The 23,269-nt window shown below is 42.9% G+C and overlaps 1 protein-coding gene across 2 annotated transcripts in view; it reads left to right on the top strand.

The window, feature by feature from the left end:
- The window catches only part of GPR176 (G protein-coupled receptor 176), a 66,745-nt gene extending 47,692 nt beyond the window's left edge, over positions 1 to 19,053 (top strand). Inside the window, exons 1-3 of one of the 2 annotated variants that reach the window (XM_053284254.1) lie at positions 6,116 to 6,229; positions 12,320 to 12,572; positions 14,428 to 19,053. In XM_053284254.1, the coding sequence (XP_053140229.1) occupies positions 12,328 to 12,572; positions 14,428 to 15,538 (1,356 nt within the window). In that variant the 5' untranslated portion in view covers positions 6,116 to 6,229; positions 12,320 to 12,327 and the 3' untranslated portion in view covers positions 15,539 to 19,053. Of the gene's footprint in view, positions 1 to 6,115; positions 6,230 to 12,319; positions 12,573 to 14,427 lie in introns of those variants that run through there. The other variant, XM_053284253.1, reaches the window with a different exon arrangement.
- The last annotated feature ends 4,216 nt before the right edge of the window (positions 19,054 to 23,269 follow it).

Raw genomic sequence — 23,269 nt, 5'->3', positions numbered from 1 at the left:
TTCCTGTCTCTGCTTCAGATAAACTACAGTATATGGCACAGTATATGTTAACTACAGTATATGGCACAAGTTTACATTTTTTTCTTAGAAATATGTGAAGTTCCAAGTACTGTAGCAGTCAGTCAGTTTACTTAAGAAGCAACTTAAATTGCTACTGCTTCTGCTGCTACTACAAATATGTATATACTGCTTTTCAACAAAGTTCTAAAAGTGGTTTACATATGAAAATAAATGAATAATAAATGAAACGCTTTCTTGTCCACAAAGAACTCACAATATAAAAATAAACAATAAGACAGACACCAGCAACAACCACTGGAGGGTTGCTGTGCTGGGGTTGGACAGGGCTGGTTGCTCTTCCCCTCCTAAATATTCAGTAATCCAAAAACTTTTGGTTTAAGGTGAGAATTAAAATTTTTTAGATTTTCACTCGTGCTCTAAAAAAGAATGGAAATTGCAAGTTAAGGTGCTCGTCTTAACTTCCATACCATATATTATTATTAATAATAATAATTCAATTTCTATACCACCCTTCAAAAAATGGCTCAGGGCGGTTTACACAGAGAAATAATAAATAAATAAGAGCGCTCCCTGTCCCCAAAGGGCTCACAATCTAAAAGAAACATAAGATAGACACCAGCAACAGTCACTGGAGGTACTGTGCTGGGGGTGAATAGGGCCAGTTACTCTCCTCCTACTAAATAAAGAGACTCACCACGTTAAAAGGTGCCTCTTTGCCAAGTTAGCAGGGGTTTATATAAGTTTACAGCTTTATATAAGCTGTAAAGACTTCATACAATCTGGTATATGATGATGGCTTTAGAAATGAGGCTTGATGCACTCACACTTTGCCTTGATCTTTCAGCTGGACATTGGGCTGGGGAGGGATGCATCCAGGCAGACATTTAATAGGTGCAGCTTTCCTAATCACTTCCTAGAGATGCCCCTGATGAATTTCTGCCTGATATACGTATTTCTGATCAAAGTGTGGGTGCATGGAGCCTCATTTCTAAAACTGTCATCATATACCAGACTGTACGATGTCTTTACAGCTTATATGGTGCGAAAGTTAAGATGGGCACCTTAACTTGCAATTTCCATTCTTTTAAGAGCATGAGTGAAAATATAAAGCATTTTAATTCTCACCTTAAACCAAATGTTTTTGTATTACTGAATTTCCAGGTGTTTTAAAAAGGAAAATCTGATTAGACACTGAGCCGGGTCTCACGATCCATAAGACCCGGTTTGGGGCGGTGAGCGGGAAGAGCGGGCTAAGCCCAGTCTCCCCACTCATGAGCGGAGAAGGAGCCCTGGGTGGCTGGATCGGCCGCCCACACGATTGCCGGCTCCTTGACGGAGCCGGCAGGGGCTGGGGAGCTCGGGGGCCACGTGGCCCCTGGAAGCCCCAGTATGCACTACATGAGCGCGCAGGGCATACTGGGGCATCCCCTGAAGCTGGGAGGCGGCTTTTCGCCTCTCGGTTGGGGGGCTACTCACGAACAGATAGCCCAGGTTTGCGGTGCGCTCGTTCCACAAACTCGGGCTAAGGGCAGGGGATCTTGAGCGGGTTACCCGCTCTAGAACCAGCGGGCTCACAGCCAAGCCCGGTGGTTCTGACGATCGACAAAAATCAAGCTAAGATTTCCTAGCCCGATTTTTGTGATCGTCAGAATAGCCCCACTATGGGGAAGAGTCTACCCATGCTGGTTAAGTGGAGTTTTCCCATTCTTAAGCAGTATACCTTTGATGCAAAACCTCTGTGTTCAAAGGCAGTCTGCCACCACCTTATATACCACAGCAAGGCCCCGGTTATCTCGCCTCCACCTGGCATTCCCTGGTAAGTGCAATTGCCACCTCATTGCTGCTGTATGTGTTTGTTCATCATCCTGCCCCCACTGGCTCATTTAGCTTGTAAGGACCCCTGTTACCTTGCCACCCGCTTGTGCTTCCTCATAAGCATTCACCCTAGTTTGAGTTCCCTTCCACAACCTGTTGCCACCTCCTTGCATTCCCTCACAAGTTCATATACCACTCCACCGCAGCCATGGAAATAGCACTGGCAGGAAATTCACTTTCCAGATGTCTTCAAGTGCTTTCCTAATGTCCCTGTGTGAATGCTCAGCCCCATGGGCTCTGCTTCCTACAGAAGAGGCCCTCCCCGCACTAGGAATGTAATGAACTACACCAGAGATGGCCATAGTGGAAGAAGCATCAGGCGGATGCTACAGAATCATTGGGATTGCAGCACCCAATGAATAGCCCTAGTAGCAACAATTTTTCCTAGAGTTTAAAGGCCATTTTTTAAACTGCTGCATCTTAAGTCACTTTCTGCACCAGATGTGAAATGGTGGTATCCCCTAGTTGATGCCTGCACACTTCCAGGCAGGTAGGGCAGACAAATCAGATTTTATCACCAAGAGAATATACAAGTCTTACAATGTTAAAATGCTGAAACCACTCTCCATCTTAATTATGTTAACGTAACTGTAACATAAAGGAAGGTTATTTGGTAGGAGCTGTCTGCACCACAGAAGCTGTCTCTGTAATTTGAGAATAATTTTTCCTTTGTACTGAAAAACTGCTGATTTGATCAGTATTCTTTGGAGGATACTACAGTATCTTAAACCTTGTTTTGACTAAAATTACTACCCATGCCTCTTCAGGCTTATAACATTAGAGGCCTCAATAACTGGGCTGGGCATGTAATTGACCTTCAAACTCACAGAATACCACCCCCATCTTGGTAGCACAGATCTCTCTCTCTCTCTCTCTCTCTCTAACAACACATGGTTATTAAGGGATATTTTAAGTCTGCACACTTGGCAACAGGGGCGGAGCCACCATTGGGCCAACGGGTTCAAAGAACCTGGGCCGTGCCCAATCAGGGGCCGTGCCTCGCGGCCCTGCCATGCCCCCCATGATGCAGAGGTGCTGGTTTAACTCCAGAGTGGGGGCCATGCGGCCCCTTCAGGAGTTGAAACCCAACTCCCTTAAGGCTCCGTTCAGGAGCCAGACCATGACCCCCCCGCATCTGATGCCAGGCATGGGGGGCAGGGTTTGTAGGGCCGCGGCGGCGGCAGCACACAGGCTGCCGACGGTCAGGCTCCGCCACTGCTTGGCAATACTCCACTCAGCCCAACAGAGTAGGGGTGTGCATGGACCGGTCCGGAATTCGTCTGGTCTGGCGAGGGGGGCAGGAGTGTGGTTTTAATGGCGGGGGTAGTTCTTACTCAGAGAGTTCCTCCCTGTCGCCCCTGCCCCCATCGTTGTCTCCCGCGTTTACAAGCAGTAGAAGCTGGCGCCATGCATGAGCCCATCGCGGCGGTGCCCGTCGCTGTGCGCACTGCATACGTCACAATGACGTATGTGGCATGCATGCGCCGGTGGCGGGGACGGGCGTGTGCCGCGATGGGCGCATGTGTGGCGCCAGCTTCTACTGCTTGTAAACGCGGGAGACAACGACGGGGGCAGGGGTGGCAGGGAGGAACTCTGCAGCCCCAAAAACGTTTTAGCGAAGTCCAGCACTGGAGGGGGAAGAGCGGCGGGGTGGGGTAAGTACTACCCCCCGCCCTTAAAGCCACACTCCCCCCAGTGCCAGACCACGCCTCCGTGGTTCCGTGCACATCCCTACAACAGAGCTATCAGGATCCAAATTGTGTTCTGTTTTGACTAACGTTCTATAAACTATCGACCAAATAATATATTCATGTGAGCTCAAACCACAAGATAGAACTTCCTGATGTTGAACACCAAAAACTTTGTAAAACTTTTAAGTAAGATACATTTACACTCTCTACCCTTGGAAAAAACACACAATTAAATGAAATTAGTGGATTCAGTAATAATGACAGTGTGATTCTATCTCATGATTATTCGGCAGTGAATAAGAACACAACAAGAAGCAGGTAATTTGTGTTCACTTTAAATCTGTTCATTTTTATTTTTCTTAAACACCTCCCCCCCCCCCCCGCACACAATGCTAATTAACAATAACAAATGCTTTAACAACCATGTAAAAAATGACAGATTCTCTTCTCAGAAATCTAATGGTTTCCTGCTTGATTTAATTTCCTTCAGGATAGTGTTATCAGCAAAATAGTGGTAGGTCTTAAACCAATCTGACTGAAATAGTAGGCCTTAACCTTCTGAATTGCACTTTTCTACTATAGTGACTCATACTCTGCTTTATGAGCTCCCTAGAGAACAAAAGCCCCTCCCCCTCTACCATTCTTGAAACCCCAGCTCTTTTAAGGGATGGAAACCTATCTGAGCCCTTATTTCTTTTTCTTTTTCTCCTTCCTTCACTCGGGAGACACACAGCCCTTGAGCAGTAGCCCTCGCCCCTCCTTTCCAGGGCTTGTTCTCTGGCTACAGTCTAGCTCTGAGGAGCTGATATGAGCTCTTCTGGACTTGGCTATTCTTGTTTAATAAATTTGTGACATGTTTTAATGTTACTTATTAGTGTCAGTTTCTCTTCTTTCGGTTTAGAAAGAAGTATATTTTAAAAGCTGTACACCAATGATGTAACCTCTGAGCACAGATGGAGATTTCTTCCCATTAAGCCTCAGGCCTCCACTTAATGGCTAATGGCCGATAGGATAATGGCTTACTCAAAGTCGTCTCATTGAAATTAAAAGAACATTAGACATTCCTTAACATATTATTTTAAATTTCAGTAAGGTTACTTTGAGTAATATTCCTCAAGTCCGTCACTATTTTTCTTGCTGTATTCTCTACAAAGTAGGAGAAGATGGGTTTGGGGCATTTTTGTTTTAAACAACAGATCTTACACCTTGTGGGATGATTTGGCTGAGCTCAGATTCTTTGAGAACAATCCATGTGCTCAGTTGGGTGGTGCTGGTGGGTTTACCTCACAAGATTTTCCCACTATTTTTCCACTCACATTTTTAAAAGGACCTTTGCATTATTCTCTCCTCCCCCAACACAATTTTCCAGGGATTGTTTAACGGTTCCCTCATTATATGGAAGCAACTCCCACTGTGTTTAATAGAGTTTACCTCTTTCTAGGTTGCAGGTTCAGTTATCAAAATGTTGCTGGAAAAGGCACGTGTATGCCAGTCCAGTATTCTCTCTCACACACAGTGTTCAGCTTAAGGGTGTGCACAGACCGTTTATTTGCAGTTTAGTCTGAATTTGAACCAAATTTGGAATTAACAGTGGGTCCATGGACTGGTTCGGTTCAGCTGAACCTGCTTAAACCAGTTCACTGGTGCGAGCTAGGCTTGATTGAGGGAGGCGAGAGGGGTGAGGGCAAGAGCCTGTCTACGCTCCAGAGATGCTCAGCTAGAGAAGAAACATATTGCTGAAGGTCAACCAATGTGTTTCCACTCTAACTTACCACCTCCCTAGCACAGGAGACTCCAAAATGTATTTGTGTGCATGTGCAAGAAAGCCTATGTTTTGAAAAGTGTGGCGACCAATACAGGGCTATTGTTGCATTGATTGATTAAGTGCCGTCAAGTCGGTGTCGGCTCTTAGCGACCACATAGATTATCCCCAGGATGATCTGTCTTCAACTTGGCCTTTAAGGTCTCTCAGTGGTGCATCCATTGTTGTTGTAATCTAGTCCAGGGTTTCTTAACCTTGGACCCTCAGATGTTGTTGGACTGCAACTCTGCAACATCCCTAGACATGGCCTTTGGATGATGGGAGCTGTAGACCAACATCATCTGGGGGCCCAAGGTTAAGAAACCCTGATCTAGTCCATCCACCTTGCTGCTGGTCATCCTCTTCTTCTCTTTCCTTCAACTTTCCCCAGCATTATGGACTTCTCAAGGGAGCTGGGTTTTTGTATAATGTGTCCAAAGTATGATAGTTTGAGCCTGGTCATTTGTGCCTCGAGTGAAAATTCTGGATTGATTTGTTCTATGATCCATTTGTTTGTTTTCCTGGCTGTCCATGGTATCCTCAAAAGCCTTCTCCAGCACCAAAGTTCAAAAGCGTCAATACTTTTTCTGTCTTGCTTCTTTAAAGTCCAGCTTTCACATCCATAGAATGTCATGGGAAAAGCCATTGTCCAGACGATTCTAATCTTTGTAGGTATAGACAAATCATGGCATCTAGATATCCTTTCCAAGGCGGTCAGTCCTAAAAGGCAGAAGCTATCCACCACTTCAATGTCTTCATTATCAATTCTGAAGCTTGAAGACTCTAGCCACCACAACTTGCCTATTTGTGAATGCCATATAAGTAAAATGGAACATTATATGTGAGTAAGTTATAATGGTCTGGGCACACACAGAAACTTTTAAAATGTTTTGTTTAGTAACAAACGTGGTAAACTTCAGATGTTTATATATATAAAAAATTACTTTTTAAAAAACCCTGCAAAAATGTAGGCATTATGCACTGAAAATGCTTCTGCTTCAGTATTAAATGGTAATACCTCAAATTGCTGCTTATGAAGGAAGATACACAGAAATTACTGAAGGCGCAATATTATTTGAAGAGGAGGGAATCATGCCCATGTCACTGAAGACTGTAGAGTCTACCCCCATAACAATCAGAAATAATTTTATGGTTTGAAATAATTCAGATAGGGTAGCTACCAGGCCATTTTTAGCCTATTTTCCAAAGGGAAGAAGGCTTATGGGATCATAAGCTATGCTTACTTGGAAATAATCATATATGCAGCAAACACATATTAATTTCCTGCTATAAGTAAAAATTGTGCCTACATCTGCTCATTGTTGGGGATGTTTTTGGACTCGTTGATAACAAACCTTCTGGACTATGAAAAATAAGCAGTATTTTATATAAGATACTGTGAAATCTGATATTGTCAGTGTTCCAGAGTTTTGGGATGACACCTTACCTGGTTGCCTGCATGGTCCTGTGGAGTCCAGCAGAGAGCACAGCATCCCTTCTTTGGGGCTTCTATGTTCCCCCAAAGAGAGCGGAGGTGAAATGGTTCCAGGCTGGTCGGGTCCTGGTGGGGTTGATTAGGCAAGTCAGGGAGAGCTGCAGGGAAATGCTCCAATTGGCAGCCATGCTGGGCATGGCAGGAAGGAGGAAGTGAGGCCAGGGAGGGAGTGGGGCTTAGAATAGGCTGTCAGCTCTTTACTGGGGCATTTAAAGGCAAGGCAGCCGATGATGAGGGCTGTTCTTGAGCATGGGAGCAGGAAGTTTCCATGGAGAGGGAACAGGCTGGATGAGGCAAGCCAAGAGGAGGGCTGAGGTGAAGAAGTAACCTCCTCCCCTGGCCTACTTGGAGGCTGTCTGTTCCCATCCTGTAATTCTGGGTTCAAGAAAGGTCAGGAACACAACTCATTCCCCTTGGAGCCTTACATAGAGTGGAAACTTGCAAGCACCACTGAATTAAATCTTTAACCACTCAGGCAGGTGGAGATGCTGGTAATCAACAACCAGAAGCTATTCTGGATTGAATACCTTTCCAGATATGCTGTCTCCCCATCCTTAGTGCTGATATATTGGAATGTGGTTCAGTGTTCAGCCTAACATCTAAAGTGGGGATCCAAAGAAGGAAACTGCACAGGTGAATCCTGCTCAAAGCCAGAGCTTTGCCTTCCGTTTTTGTTGCAGCTGTTCTTGTTGCTGAACAGTCACTACTCAAAATTCACAACAGCTTGCCTTTTTGGTAGAAGAAACTCCTGCAGTAATAAGAAGTGAAAGCAAAGCTCCAGCTGCTTATATTATTTTCTTCTATGCATTACTTCTTCATTCACAACTAAAGGGGGAGAGGGAGTTAAAGGGAAGAACTCCATAGGCAATTAATTGTCACTCTTTTTCTTTACAATTCTATTCCCTGGTTTGCGGTACTGATTTCCTCAGTCACACTAGTCAAGATATTGTAAATGTTTGTGGGAGCTTGTTATCTTTGCATACTGCCACTCAAGTGGTAGCTAATACATTAACTTTAGTCTTGTATTTGCTTTCTTTCCCCAGTCCCCTCCCCCTCCCCCTCTCTTTTATATTTTCAAAAATATCACTCAGCTTCCAATTTTCTCTGTGGTTTTTCTGAAGTCCACCATTAATGGATATAGGGGCACAAGTCTAATTGGGCAGACATGTTCTAAGAACACAAGCCACCACCAGTCACCCTGAGAAGGAGGGTAACTGAGGGCCCCTCAGCTGTTACTCACGTCCAGCCCCCTCTTTCCATTTGTTACCACTGCTTTTGCTGCTCCTGCCACCCTCTAGCCATTTCTGTTACTCCTGTCGGCCGTTCCTGCTGGCTGCTGCCCCGCTGCCATTTGCCAGCTGGCTTCCACAATGGTAAGAAGCTGAAGGGCCCCTTTCCTCTCTCTAGCAGATGAGAAGGAGATTTTGTTAAGCAAATGACTTCCTTGATTTGGATGGAGTTGAGTAAATCTTGAATGGAAATGTGGTAAGAATATGTATGAATCACTTTTCAACAACGTTTGCAAAGCTGTTCACATAGCAAAGAAAATAGAAGAGGATGGTTCTCTGTCTCAAAAGAGCTCTTTCTATAAAGAAACTCAAGGAAACACCACCAGCAGTCTCTAGAAGAGATGCTATGCTGGGATGAAGAGACAGTTGCTCTCCTACTAAATATAAGCACGTTCCACAACAGAGGAGCGGCAACTGAGAAGGCCAGGTTGCCACCAGGTGAACCCGGACCTTAGCCATTCAGGGCTTTAAAGGTAATAACCAGCACTTAGTACTTTCCCAGGAAACATAGCAGCAGCCAGTGCAACTGTTTAAGAACAGGCATAATGTGATCTCCCCAGGATATCCCATACACCAATCTGGCTGCTGCATTTTGAACTGACTGAAGTTTCTGAACTATGAACAAAGGCAGCCCTACATCGAATCAATTGCAGTAGTCCAACCTGGAGGTTACCAGCTAGTGTACCAGTGTTTTCTGGTCATTCTCCTCTAGGAACAGGTAGAGTTGTAGAATCAATCACAGCTAGTAAAAAGCACTCCTGTCCACAGCCTCAACTTGAGGACCAGAGTGAGACCCAGGTCCAAGAGCACTCCCAAACTACAAACCTGTTCTTCGGCGGGGGGGGCGGGGGGTGGAGTGTAACCTCATCCAGAACAAGTTCTATCCCATCTTGCAGATTACAACCTCCAACAATGAGCACTTCCATCTTGCCTAGATTCAGCCTCTGTTTATTAACCCTCATCCAGCCCATTACTGCCTGTAGGCAGGCATTTAAGGGCCTAATTACATTTCCTGATATGGATGACAAGGAGAAATAGATTTGGGTGACATCAGCATATTGAGAACACCCAGCACCAAATCCCCTGATGACCTCACCCAGCAGTTTCACATATTAAAAAGCATTGGTGACAGAATGGAGCCCTGAGGGACTCCATATAACAGCTCTTGTTTGAAGAGCAACTGTCTCCATGCACTACCATCTAAAATCTACCCGAGACGTAGGAACGGAACCACTGTAAAACAGTGCCTCCTATCCCCAAATCCTGCAGGCGATCCAGAAGGATACCATTGTCAATGGCATCAAAAGCCACCGAGAGATCCAAAAGAACCAGCAGAGTCACACTCCCTCTGTCAATTCCCTGGTGAAGGTAATCTATGAGGCTGACCAAGGGCATATACTGCCCCAAACCAAGACTTTGGTTTGGGGCAATATAAAAATCCATTAAATAAAATCCATTAAATAAATCTCAACCCCATAGCCCTCCCTAAAGCCAGTTTGAAATGGGCTAGATAATTTGTTTCTTTCAAGACTGCTTGGAGCTGGTTAGCCATCACCGTCTCAATCACCTTACCCAACCATTGGAGGTTGGATACTGACCCATAATTTATTTTATTTATTTATTTTTGCATTTATATACCGCCTTTCGTTAAAAAGATAACCCCAAGGCGGTTAATTATCCATCACCAGGGGATCCAAAGCAGACTTCTTAAGAAGAGGTCTAACCATTGCCTTCTTCATACAAGGTAGCATCCTGCTCTCCCTCAGTGAAGTATTAATGATATCAACGAGGCTAGCTCTAACAACCTTCCTGCAAGATGAAATCAGCTATGTTGGGCAAGGATCCAAAGAACAGGTGGTAGGCCATACCATTCCAAGCAGCTTGTCTGCATCCTCAGGAGTCACAAGCTGAAACTGATCCAATCTAATCTCACAAGAGGGATTGCTGGACACCTCCCTAACTGGTCCTGCAGAAATACTGGAGTCCAGATCAGCCTGAATGTGAGAGATTTTATCTGTAAAGAACTCATTGAATGCATCACAGTGAGACATTATTCCCGAAACAGATTTGAAACAGAAGGGGCTTGAGTTAAACCCCTAACAATCTGGAACAGTTCTGGTGGACAAGAATTTGCAGACGCAATATGTGCAGAATAAAATTGCTTCCTTGCTGCACATATTGCCACAGCATAGGCCGTCAAATGGGCTCTATGCTGTGTCTTATCAAATTCAAGATGAGTCCTCCTCCATTTGCACTCCAGTCATCTACCTTGCCGCTTCAGCTCTCGTAGTTCTCCCGTATACTATGGAAAATTTTTTGATGTGGGTAGGCGAAGACACTTAGGAATGATCGTGTCTACTACCCCGGTGAATTCCCTGTTCCAGGTATCTACCATGGCATCAATACAATTACCAGCAGATAGTGTGTGTGAGCTGGATTGGTTTGATCCGGGCTCAAAGTCGAACTGGCTCAGTTTGGCAGTTTGGGGGTCAAACTGCAGAGGCCTTGGCTGATCCGAGTTTGAACTGAACCAGGCCAGGTTCGAACCAAACCTGGTTTGAACCAAACTGAGCCTGGTTTGAACTGAGCCAAACTGATCCCCCCCAGGTGATTTTTCACGGGGGGGAATCAGCAAAATTTGGTATTTGGGGGGGGGGGGTATTGCTGAACAGCTGGGGATCCACAGGGTACAGTATGGCACTTTCTTCCCCTGATTTCCCAGTGAGGATTCCACTTTACCAGTAAAGGGGAGGGCAAGGAGGCTTCCCTAAAGGTAGAGTGGGCAGGAGGGGAGTAATTTACTACTCACAACTGCCATCCGTGGCAGGGGCGGCAGGGTCATGCAAATGGTCTCTGCGCATGTGCAGAGATCACTAAAATGGCTCCCATGCATGGCCCAGGCTACTCTGGGGGAGGCTGGTGGGGGTTGTATGGGAGACACCCTGCTGCCCCCACCCGTGGCCACTGCTGCAGATAGAAGTCGTTAAGAGTAAATGACTACCCTCCCACCTGCTCTAAGCCCCCCTGCCCCCTTTACTGGAAAAAGGGGAATCCTTACCAGATTCCCCTTTACCAGTAGAGATCTGAACTAGTTTGAACCACGTCTGGTTCAACTGGAACCAAAACCAAGCTAGGGCGGGTCAGCTTGAATCCGGCTTGGATTTGAGCCAAACGGGCTTAGCCAGTTTTGTGCACAGCCCTACCAGCAGAACCAACTCCAAAACCCTCCAAGGCCCTTTGGAATCCTACCAGATCCAATAGCCTTCTCAGGCAGACCCTTCTAATAGGTCCACTACCCCCGCAGAGGTCTATTCCCCCCAATACTGAAATAGCTGCCTCAATCTAATTGAGCATATCCCCTGCTCCATCCTTAACAAGATAGTCTTGTTAATTCACTGATTAGTGAATTACTTCACTAATCAGAAATGCATTGCAATAAGGATTTGTTAAGAACATTTTGAAGTTCTGAAAGACATATTTACTGGAATTGTGGCTTGGTCTCAAAAATGTGGGTGTGGGGAGCTAATCATAGAGCATCCTAATTTCGGGGTGGAGCTATACAGGTGGATGTCAGCACATGCACTGAGACCCGACCTCAACATATGCAGATAAGGAAAGGGTAAGAACAACATATCTGTGATTCCTAGGTGCCTGGAAATTACTTCCGATGTAACTTCCAGCCACCATTTTGAAGAAAGGAGCCATTATGTGGCTCATTTGTGTTAAAAAAGCATCCCCCCTGGTGATTTTTCACAGAAAAGTTGGAAAAATTTGGCATTTGGGGTGCATTACTGGACAGATGGGGATCTGCAGAGTACAGCACGGAACTTGCTTTCCCTGATTTCTGCTGTTTGTAACCTTTTAAAAAGCATTTTTTGCCCTGCAGGAACATAACCCCCTAATCGTCATAGTCTTAATGCCCCATTTATTCTCAGTTTCATTACTCATGAAAAGCGGTGGGAACGGAACCCCTGCAGATAACAGGGCCCACCTGTGCTTGATGAGAGTTTCAGAAAATAATTTGTGTTGGTGAATAAAAAACCTATGCCCATGTCTTATTTGAAGGACTGAACCTCTCATTTATACGCCTGCATGTGTAAATATTTTTCTTAATTTTCAAGATTTAATTTTGCTTTCGTTCATCTAGGGAACTTTATGGTCTTGTGGTCGACGTGCAGGACATCAGTTTTCAAGTCGGTAACCAATCGGTTTATTAAGAATTTGGCCTGCTCTGGGATCTGTGCCAGCCTCGTCTGTGTGCCTTTTGACATTGTCCTTAGTGCCAGTCCACACTGCTGCTGGTGGATCTACACCATGGTCTTCTGTAAGATCATCAAGTTCCTGCATAAAGTCTTTTGCTCAGTAACCATCCTGAGCTTTCCTGCCATTGCTCTGGATAGGTAAGACACTACACTTGCTGCTTGGTTGCTTTCACCTCTTCCTCAGAATTTTTTTTTAAAAAGATGATAAAATGAATTCTTGTTGAATGGTGGCTTGCTGAAGCCATTCAACTGCTATCTGGCTTCAGTTCTAAACCTCTATTTATCTATCAACTTCTGTTTCAAAAAGTTTGAAACAAAGATCAAAGCAATGTTTTAGCTTTGCAACCATCCTTTGATGCAAGATGGACAACAGTCTCTTTCAGCAGAAAATGCAAATGGCATACATTGGCTGCCTTTCTAAGATGTGGTCAGCTTAAATCTAACCAGCTTCATGTTTCTTCAGATCTATCCTCAAGCAGCCTGATTTTGCTGATGTGTGTATGAGTAATTTCTTTGTGTGCTCCTGTCATCGCCAGCAGGGAGGCTGGTTACTTCTTTTCCCTTAATCCGGTCCTGTCAAGATGTGGTGCAGACTTTGACTAGCTGTCTTGTTGTCTGGGATTCCCCATTGCCATTTTGAGTGTTCATCCAGTTACTGGGCAGAAGTCTTCTTCTGTAGATATTACCTCATTCATGCGTTATCTTTTCCCGGTTGGCTTTTTGTAACAGGAAAAAAAGCTACTTTGAGCAGCTGTTCACTGCTCTCGGTCACCAGCGGAGCTTGTCAATAGGGGAGCTTTTTCTTTAAAATTCTAGGACTCAAGAATCTTACCAATTACCTTTCTCTAACTAGTGAGTCTTCTAGGTGAGCGTATAGTTTGTCTGGAGCTGCTAGAGCTCAGATAACTTGTGGTTAAACACCTGTTCACATGGACTGTAATACAAAAACAGCAGTTGCAATATAGAGAAAGGATGAAATCTAGCTCAAATTCAATGACGGCCCTGGGATGTTATTGCTATGGAGAGAGAAAAAGTCAGTGAGGCTATTCACATGATGGGAGAAAACCGAGCTAGCGGAGGCTAGCCCAATTTTCTCCCATCGTGAGAACCACCGAGCTCTGCTGTAAGCCCGGTGGTTCTTAAGCGGGTCATCCGCTTAAATAGCCCTGCCCTTAAACCGGGTTTGCGGAGCAAGAACTTCGCAAACCCGGTTTTTCTAATCGTATGTTGCTGCGGTGCGGCTCCTCACAACTAATGAGTAGACCCCCGACTGGGAGGCTCAAAAGCAGCCTCCCAGCTCGGAGATCTCTCCAGCATGCCCTGCGTGCTCAAGCAGGGCATGCTGGAACTTCTGGGGGCCATGCGGCCCCCAATTCCCCCAGCCCCCGCCGGCTCCATAACGGAGCCGGCAGTTGTGTGGGCAGCTGATTCGGCTGCCCGGAGCAGCTTGACTGCTCGTGTGTTGGGAGAGCGAGTGGGCTAAGCCCGCTCTCCCTGCTAACCCTCCCGAGGCGGGTCTCCTTGATCGTGAGACCTGCCTCCGTGTGTTGCTATTGATTTCCATGGGATGCATACTTGACACTGAAGCTGTTAAGCAATATAGACTGTTAATAATTTATACCAGATTTTTATTTTCCAAGTTTAACATATCTTGTGAAGTAGATCATGCTTTCCTTTTGGCTGAAAGACAGCTTTTAAAAAAAATCTATGTAAAATAAATACATTTTCCATTGTACAAATAATGCCGTGATTTATTTCAGCAATTTCAAAATCATAATGCTCTGCTTAGTTGCAAACCAATAAGTTTTAATTGCTATAGCAGCCAGTTAGTATGCATGAATGTATAGATTTCAAAATGGGGAACTTGATTTAAATCCATTATTTAAATCACCTTGATTGCAATCAGTCTGCTGGAGGAGCACTTTCCCCAGCTGTAATGAGTGCCTACATTTATATAACTCTTACAAACTTTTCTCTTTTTATTTTTTGGTAGGTATTATTCCATTTTGTACCCACTGGAAAGGAAAATATCAGATGCCAAGTCTCGAGACCTGGTGATTTACATCTGGGCCCATGCAGTAGTGGCCAGCATTCCTGCATTTGCTGTGACCAACGTGTCAGATATTTATGCCATGTCCACTTGCACTCAGCCCTGGAATTACTCCATTGGCCACTTAGTGTATGTCATTATTTACAACGTTACCACTGTGATTGTGCCAGTAGCTCTGGTGTTTCTCTTCATGATCCTCATCCGCAGGGCGCTGAGTGCCAGCCAGAAGAAAAAAGTCATAATTGCTGCCTTAAGAACCCCTCAGAATACCATTTCTATTCCTTATGCCTCCCAGAGGGAATCTGAACTTCATGTCATGCTGCTGTCCATGGTTATGATTTTTATTTTCTGCAGTATCCCCTACATGACTTTGGTAATTTACCGCTCTGTACTCAATGCTTCTGACACTTCAGTGTTCTTGCTTCTCACTGCCATCTGGCTGCCTAAGATATCATTGCTAGCCAACCCTCTGCTCTTCCTGACTGTTAACAAATCTGTACGTAAATGTTTAGTAGGGACAATTGTGCAGCTACATCGAAGGTATAGTAGGAGGAACATTGTCAGCTCTGGAGTTGCCGGGGATGCCAATCTGGAGCCTCATGTCCGTTCTGGTAGCCAGCTTCTAGAGATGTTTCACATTGGGCAGCAGCAGATTTTCAAACCCACGGAGGACGAGGAAGAGAATGAAACAAAATCTATTGGCTCTACTGACTATCAGCAGAAGGAAATCCCTACAACCAGCTTAGGTGTAACACAGTCTTTAGTTCAGAGGCCGATGCCGCAAGCAGTTGCAGACTCTTCAGCGCAAGTGGCTCCAGTGATGCCAACAGAAGCAGAACTGGCTAATGAGAAGTATTCCATGCAGCTAGGCTTTGGGCCTTTTGAGCTGCCTCCACAATGGCTGTCAGAAAATCGGAACAGTAAGAAGCGACTACTGCCTCCTTTGGGGAATACCCCTGAGGAGCTCATCCAGACAAAGCAGTCCAAGTGTAAAGGAGAAAGAAAAATTAGCAGGAACAATAAAGTCAGCATCTTTCCCAAGGTGGATTCCTAGTATAAGCAGGGACTCTTTATAATGAGACAAGACTGCCTTTTTGCATATATGTGATCCTATGGATCTTTGTTAGACTGAAATTTACTAAAGGCTTATTTTTTGTGCCAATTCTGTAAAAACAAAATGAAACTTAAGTGTTCCTTAGGAATGGGTTTTGGTACAAGAAGTATCTAATCTTATCTATTCCTCTACATTCATTCTTCATTTGCAACCAGAGCTGATTAACTTCCAAAAAGGTGTTTTTGGGCCCTTCCTGCCCCACGGATTGCTTCTTCCTCTATGTCCTATTGTAATCTTTAAGATCAGCCAAGTGCAGCAAGTTTGTATAATAAGCACACACAGAGACATTCTGATGCTGTTTGCACAACTGAAACCTGGGTGGGACAAGTGTCCTACCTAGGCTTGGGAGCTGTGCGAGCTTCCACTTTTCAGTTGTGTGGGAGCAAACAGGTAAAAAGAGGGAGAAGTGTTTGTGTGGGAGACAGGAACTTTCATACCCAGAAGCATTTAACCAGGCAGTTAAATGGTCCTACCCATTTAGGCAGAATGGTGGTCCTACCCAGCTTCTGTCTCCCACACAATCACTTCTCCTTCCTTCTACCTATTTGTTTACTTTCACACAACTGAAAATTAGGAGTGTGCACAGCTTCCAAATCTGAGGATGATATGCGTCCTACCCAGTTTTCAGTTGTGTGATAAGTCTCTCTGTGCAAGTGTTCTACACTTATGGAACTGCAGGGAAGGGAATTCAATAGATAAGAAACTTAATTTTGAATTCCTTTCCCTGGAGCTCCATAACTTTTTCTGCTTCTCCATAGTCGGAGCATCTTCTAGAAGAACTACATGAACTTTAAATATGGGATAGTTTTTAGTGGACAGAATTGAACAATTCAATGATATTTTATAATTTAGTATTTTTTTCCCTCCTGGTCTTTTACACTTTGCTTTTATCTTAAAAGTGTTTTAACCTGCTTCATGCTGTTGAGGCAAGTATGGGCTAAATAAATACATATGATGTGGGGCACATTGCCTATAAAATTTCCATTCAGGACATTTTATAAGCGAAATACTGTGGGTTTTTAGAAAAAATTATCTGTGCAGCAGCAAAAATCTAATGGTGAGAAAATATATAGGATACCTGGAAATACCTTTTTAAAAACTCAATATCATAAAAATGGGCATAGAAAATGCTAAATATTTTTTCTTGAAGCATAAATTATTGTAATGATCATTGTGGTAAGAAAGATCCCAATGATACTTTGTACACAACAGAGGATTTCCTGTGCTTACTCAGTACAGCATTGCCATTTCCTTAGTAAAATGGCATTATTATTATTATTATTATTACATTTATATCCCGCTCTTCCTCCAAGGAGCCCGGAGCAGTGTACTACATACTTGAGTTTCTCTCTCACAACAACCCTGTGAAGTAGGTTAGGCTGAGAGAGAAGTGACTGGCCCAGAGTCACCCAGCTAGTTTCATGGCTGAATGGGGATTTGAACTCGGGTCTCCCCAGTCCTAGTCCAGCACTCTAACCACTACACCACGCTGGCTCTTAAGTTATTAAGTTATTAAGGTAGTGGTCACTATTTTATTTGTTATAATGTCCTTAGGAGTCCCTAAGACTACAACAGGAATGCTTGCTCCAGAGTAAGGAATCATGTGGATTAGCTGTGTTTTTTTAAATAAAAAATTGCTCATTCCCAGGGTTTACATGTTAGAAAATATTTCTCAAGCATGGCTTACAGCTTCAGACTGTGAGACAGTCCAGTTTTTTTAAATTAAAATTAATTGTGTTTTTTGAGCAACATCCAGGCTAAGGTAATCATGAGTAAGTCCCATTGAAGTTAATGGGACTTAAGTTTGTCACCTAGGGCTTAACTAGTTTGGATGTTGCCTATTATTTGCACTCCAGTTATTTTGCTTGTGATTCTCCATATTTTCATTTATGTGAAATTGGATCCAACTTCATCTAGGTTGACTTTAGCTTATCTTGGCTTGTCTGTATAAAAATGAAGGATTTTAAAACAGATAATTTCACAGATAATTACTCTGGTATAGTTCTTTTGAGCTCCAAGGGATGGTTTCATCCAGTGTGGCTTGTGACACCTTACTGATTTTGTCCAATACTGAATGAAAAGACACAGCATTTATTTGATTTGTGTTCCTGATTTTTTATTTATCCAAACTGATATGCAAATTGTTCGGAGAATATGGAAATACACAGAAAAACCTTGGATAATTATAATAATTATTGGAATAACTTTGCTAAATAATATTTTCTCAAAAAGAAATTAATGGGGGGTTGGGGTGGGGGACGCTTGCAAGATTTCCTTTAAAGACCAGAGAACATTTATATCATTTAAAACAGAAGCTACTGAAAAGCAATGACACGCTTCTGTTCCCACAGATGCATCATTAGGCCATTTTGTGGCTGTGAACCAAAGGCACTTAAATGCGATCATGATGGCACAAAGTAATTTACTGCCTATCACATATTAAAAGGCAGCATTTTATAAATAGCCAAACTGGTCGAATAAGTTCTGTTCAGGTGGCTTCCTTTGAAATCCAAAAGCAATTGTCCTGATCCAGCAAGGGAGATCTAAATACAGGAGCAGTTGTGTGTAGCTCCATGGGGAAGTGGCTTGATATGTCTCCTGCAGATGCACATCTGCATCTGGAACCATCAGTTGTTACATATGTCAGACTGAATGGGATTGGGGCCATTATCCACATCTGTCTCTTTCTTTCAATGTTCAGAAATAGTTAATGCCTCTTTAAGGAACAATTGCTTCATAAGCGGTTGGTGAATTACACCATTATGAAGGGTGAGTGGCTTTGTTCACCATCACTCTTGGAAAAGAGGGTCTTCCTTAATCTTGTTCTGTAAAATAAATACACATCTGCATAATGTAAGACATGTCTATATGTAAATCCTTCCTCCCTATTCCATGCAGCGAGCAACAGACATTGCAAATCAAAGCCTGTTAGAACAAACTGCCTACACTGTGCTTAATCCCCTTCCTGCCTCTTGGGTATCATGAATGTGGTTTATTACGTATTGCACTCTCTAAGCCAACCCAGAAACTACTTTGTCTCTTCCACCTATTAATCTGCAAACAGTCCTTTTCTTTCTCATTATTTGTGGCCACTGTCGTTCCTCAAAAGCACAAAATTTATAGCACTCTTGGAGCCCTTGCACTCCTGCTTGACAGTAGATATTTGTGCATGCTGAGCCACTGGGTGGGATTCTGCGTGTTTATTAAAGTACTTTCCCCTCTAAGGTGCATTTTTCAAAAAGAACAAAAAACTCTTTGCCATGTTTATAACAACCAACTATATTTGAGCAACATGATATTTAAAGCAAGAAACCCTGCATAAGCAGTCCTTATGGGACATGGGTGTTCTTCCTTGTGTATTTCTGAAGCTTCTGAGGGGGATCTTAGAGTTATTTCTACATGTTACTCATAACAAACTTTGCAATAAAACATACGTATAATTTATTACTATAGTATCAATATTGTACTGTCTTTTCTTTGTATTTAAGTTAACACCACATGGTTTTCTAACCAGAAAATGCACACAGCTTCAGCATATGAATACCAGGTAGACAATCTTATGTGACATACATACATATATATGTATCAACCTGGCTTCCACAATATTCATTACTAAAAGTTTTAATATGCTGTTTTGACTGAAAAGCATCTGAGAACTAAAGCCAGTGAAAGCTTATAGATTTAGTGGTGCTACAACAACCTAGACCCCACAGTTGAATTGCTGCTGTAACATGAGCAGTCTGCCATCCCAGAGATCTGGATTCATACATCCATTTAAAATAATCTAAACAAGGGGGCCTTTACAAGAGAAGAGAGAAGAGCAAAATCACAATCAGATTCACATTTTCCTTGCTTGCTTAGGAAACACCTTCAAAGTTACCGGGCTTGATGGAACTATCTTTCCTTGGCTTCAAATTTAACTTCGCCCAAGATCATAAGAACACGATGCTGCTTAATATTTATCCAGTGGCACTGGACAATAGTTGTGTTTCTGTGACAGTGAAGACTATGTGGCAGGAGGGGCAGATTTTTGCACGTGCTACCACTTGGGTCCAGTGATGTAGTTGCATATTCAGAAGTATAAATGCTCTCTATGACAGCCCCCATGGCCAAGCCCACTTCAACAGCCAGAGAAGCCGAGAAGGACATCTGCTACACCCTTGCTTGGGCTCCAGCCTTGCCAATAATGTGTAGTCCTCCCATTCTTTTTCTTGAGAGTGTTTATCATTTAAAGCTGGGATGGACAGAAAGTAGATGAGGTTATGGATGTTGTGCAGCCAGTGAGGGTTTCTCTCTCTGTTGTTTAATTATAGTAACAAAGAGGCTACCTCCTACCTTCCTAAATCAGACTGTTGAAACAAAGAAAGCTGGGGGGGGGAGGAAGAACTAGGAGTCAGCTTGTGTGTGAAAGGCCTGTGAGCTCAGTTACTAAAACACATTGCTGGGCTCAGTATGAGCTCAAAGGTATCCTGTTCCTTAATTCTATGTGTTCATATGTCCCCCTGAGCAACTATTTTGTAGCTGGTACACCTCAGCAGTAGATGACACAGGGCCAATGTGGTGGGGCTCTTGCCTTAATGTTTTTCCTTCCCAGTCAATGGTCCATTCAAAATCCACCTTATACATCTTCTTTTCTTGATACGAGGTAAAAGATACGGGGAATTGTATTTCACTAGAAGAGAAAAGCAGCTGGTGGCGTGTATTTTTAGTAGACAAATGTCTTGAAAGGAAAGGGATAAACCAGTGGGGAAGTGGTGGGGAAAGGATAAACTCCTTCCCCACCAGTTCTCCATTCACCCTGAAACTATCCTGCAGCTGCTTTATCCAATAAAAGAAAGCTGGGGGAAGGAGACAGAATGGCAGAACTACTCATAACAAACATGCCGTCCTGCTCCAAGTTAATAAAAGTTAGTAGAAAATATTTCTATTAGTCCACCTGATCACCAGGGGCGTAACTATAGGGCAAGGGGAGACAGTTGTCTGGGGGCCCACTGCCTTGGCCCCCCCCCCGAGGCAAGTCACATGACTGACTCCCCCAGCCGCACACCCACCCGAGCTTCCTTCAGTTGTATTCATCCTCCAAAATTGATGTGAGTGTTAAGAACTGCAGCTACCAGAACAGCATGTCTTTCTCTAGTACCACTAAATGACTTGCATCATCCACAATTTACAAAAACCTTAAAAAAAATAATTTAGGATGATGTTCTATTGTGGCACATAGGGTTTTTCTAACTTATTTGGGTTGCTAGTTAACCAGGTTAAGCAAATCAGGATTAGTTTTTCTAAAATATATATATTTAAAAATTGAAGATCTTAGTAAAATAGTGGCTGACATCCTGACTAATGGTGCAGTTGTGCAATGAACAACATTGCACTCACACAAAAATGTTGTGGAACAGTACAAAGTTGTGGTATGAGATGATGTTACAGAGAATGGAAGACCTTCTCTGAGACATACACAGTTACAGTGCAACAAGTGTTGTGCAACTTGTCAACATCTTCTGCTAGCACAAGGCCTGTTCTCCTTTCTTTGTGCAACACCTTTAAGATAGCACAACGGCATTATGCCAGCGCAACACCAGTCTGAAATGCAAGCTCTCAATGTAGTGGAACTTGCCTGTGCAATGTCCTTGCACAAACACAGTGTTCACCTGCAAGTGCAAGTAGTCAGGATGTTAGCCATTGCTCTTTAGAAATTACCTAAAATTTCTGGGTGGTGCATATGTATAAATAAACACACACACACACACCCAGCCCACAGATTTACAATCTAAAAAGGTGAAAACAAAGCAGAATAAAAGGAAAAAAGAAAAGAAGACCACTTGGAAAAAGCCAGTGCAGCAAAACACTGATAATATTATAACAAAATACACACAGAAAATTTCCAAGATCAAAAAGAAAAAAACCCTCAAAAATCTATAATACATATTAATGAAACAAGAGCAGATCATCTGATAAGTAAAACAAAAATGTTAAGCAAAGCATTCAATCTAAATATATGTGCAAAGTAAAAACAAACCATAATAGATTCAGAGAAACATTTTCATATTTGCAGGAGCTACGGCATTATCCTCTTCTGACTCCCAATATGAAAGTAGCACAACGAAGTAAATAAAGAGTTCTTCTCTTATTTTTCACTTATTTTGTGTTGTCCAATTGAAAAACACCTAGAAACAATGCTAATAAATTTTCTTTCTTCTGACTATCTGCTCATGAGGCTCTTGTCTAATTTACTGTTTGCAGCTCAGATTTCTCTTGCTAGTAAATGGAAATTGTCTGTTTCATTTTCCTTGAAGCAATGGAGGGACAAAGTGGAAGATCTCAGGATTATGCATAACCTAATTTGCCAAGTTCAGGCAGGCAGGAAACAACCCTCCATAGCTTTATCTGCCTGAACTTGACAAATTAGGTTATGCATAATCCTGAGATCTTCCACTTTGTCCCTCCATCATTGCTTCAAGGAAAGTGGAACAGACAATTTCCATTTACTGGCAAATGAAATCTGTGTTGTAAACAGTATATTAGACAAGAGCTCTTATGAGTGGATAGAAAAGAAAATTCACTTCCTTCTAACACCATCATTTCTAGGTGTTTCTCGGTTGGCATAAAAATAATTCCACACACTGAATTTAAAACTTGCTCCCAATTATTTACAGGACATCCCCACCACAGCTGATAAAAGAACCCTAGGCTACCATAGCCTTTCCAACAATATTTGGAATATATTGTTTGTGCATCATGTGCAAGCATACAGCCACTGTGTAAAAACTTTAAATGTTGAAATTGAGCTTCCCTGTTCGTTGCATAAATGGACAATTTGGAGGCAGTTAGCCAGACCTGTTGGATAACTAATTTATGCCGATATGCTTAACCCAATCAACTAGTCATCCAACTATGGAGAGGAAAGACTCTGGAAGTCTTGTTCCCATTAATTCTACTTAAATTCTTCCGCTGAACTCCAATTTCAACTAATGCAAGGGTATTATGTCAATATTAATGTAATCTTAGCTTCATCTGCTTTAGAGCAGACTTTGTGGCAAAATGTCAAGTACATTAATTCTCGTTCCTCTCCATTTTCGTCTATATTCCAATCATCTTTACTCATTCTGCTTCCAGGTCTCCTTCATATGAAGGCATAGCCTCCATATTTAAGTTCAACTGATATAACTGACTGATTATCCCCTTTGCATCACTGTAGTAAAAGCTAGAAATTTTTCCAATTTACGTAAAGGACATGATTTAACATTAGCCTGTAAATGGTAGTGCAACTGCAAGTAGCTGATGAGATGGACTCGGTTGAGGTAATTTGAGATAAGTGAATACATCATCATCACCGAAGAAACAAGTGGTTTATTTACATTGGCTTTTCTCCATGTGATGAAGTCTCACACAGCGTGATCCTATGCATGCTTACTCAATGTGTTCAGTGGGGCTTATTCTCTAATAAAGGGTGTTTAGACTGAAGCTCTAGTCTCTTATTTACAGAAAACTCAGGGCAGAAACCTAACAGCATTATTGGTGACAACTTAGATAACTAGCTTGTTTCTCCAAGTATTCCTGGGTTTTAAAGATTAATAAATGACCAGATGATTGCTTGCTGCTACTCCAAGAACACAATCCTATACAAACTTACATGGAAGCAAGCCCCAACGAATGTAATGGCGTGTATTT

This window comes from Hemicordylus capensis, chromosome 1 (genome assembly GCF_027244095.1).
Source record: "Hemicordylus capensis ecotype Gifberg chromosome 1, rHemCap1.1.pri, whole genome shotgun sequence".
NCBI lineage: Eukaryota > Metazoa > Chordata > Lepidosauria > Squamata > Cordylidae > Hemicordylus > Hemicordylus capensis.
This window is presented reverse-complemented; position numbering and strand designations above follow the sequence as displayed.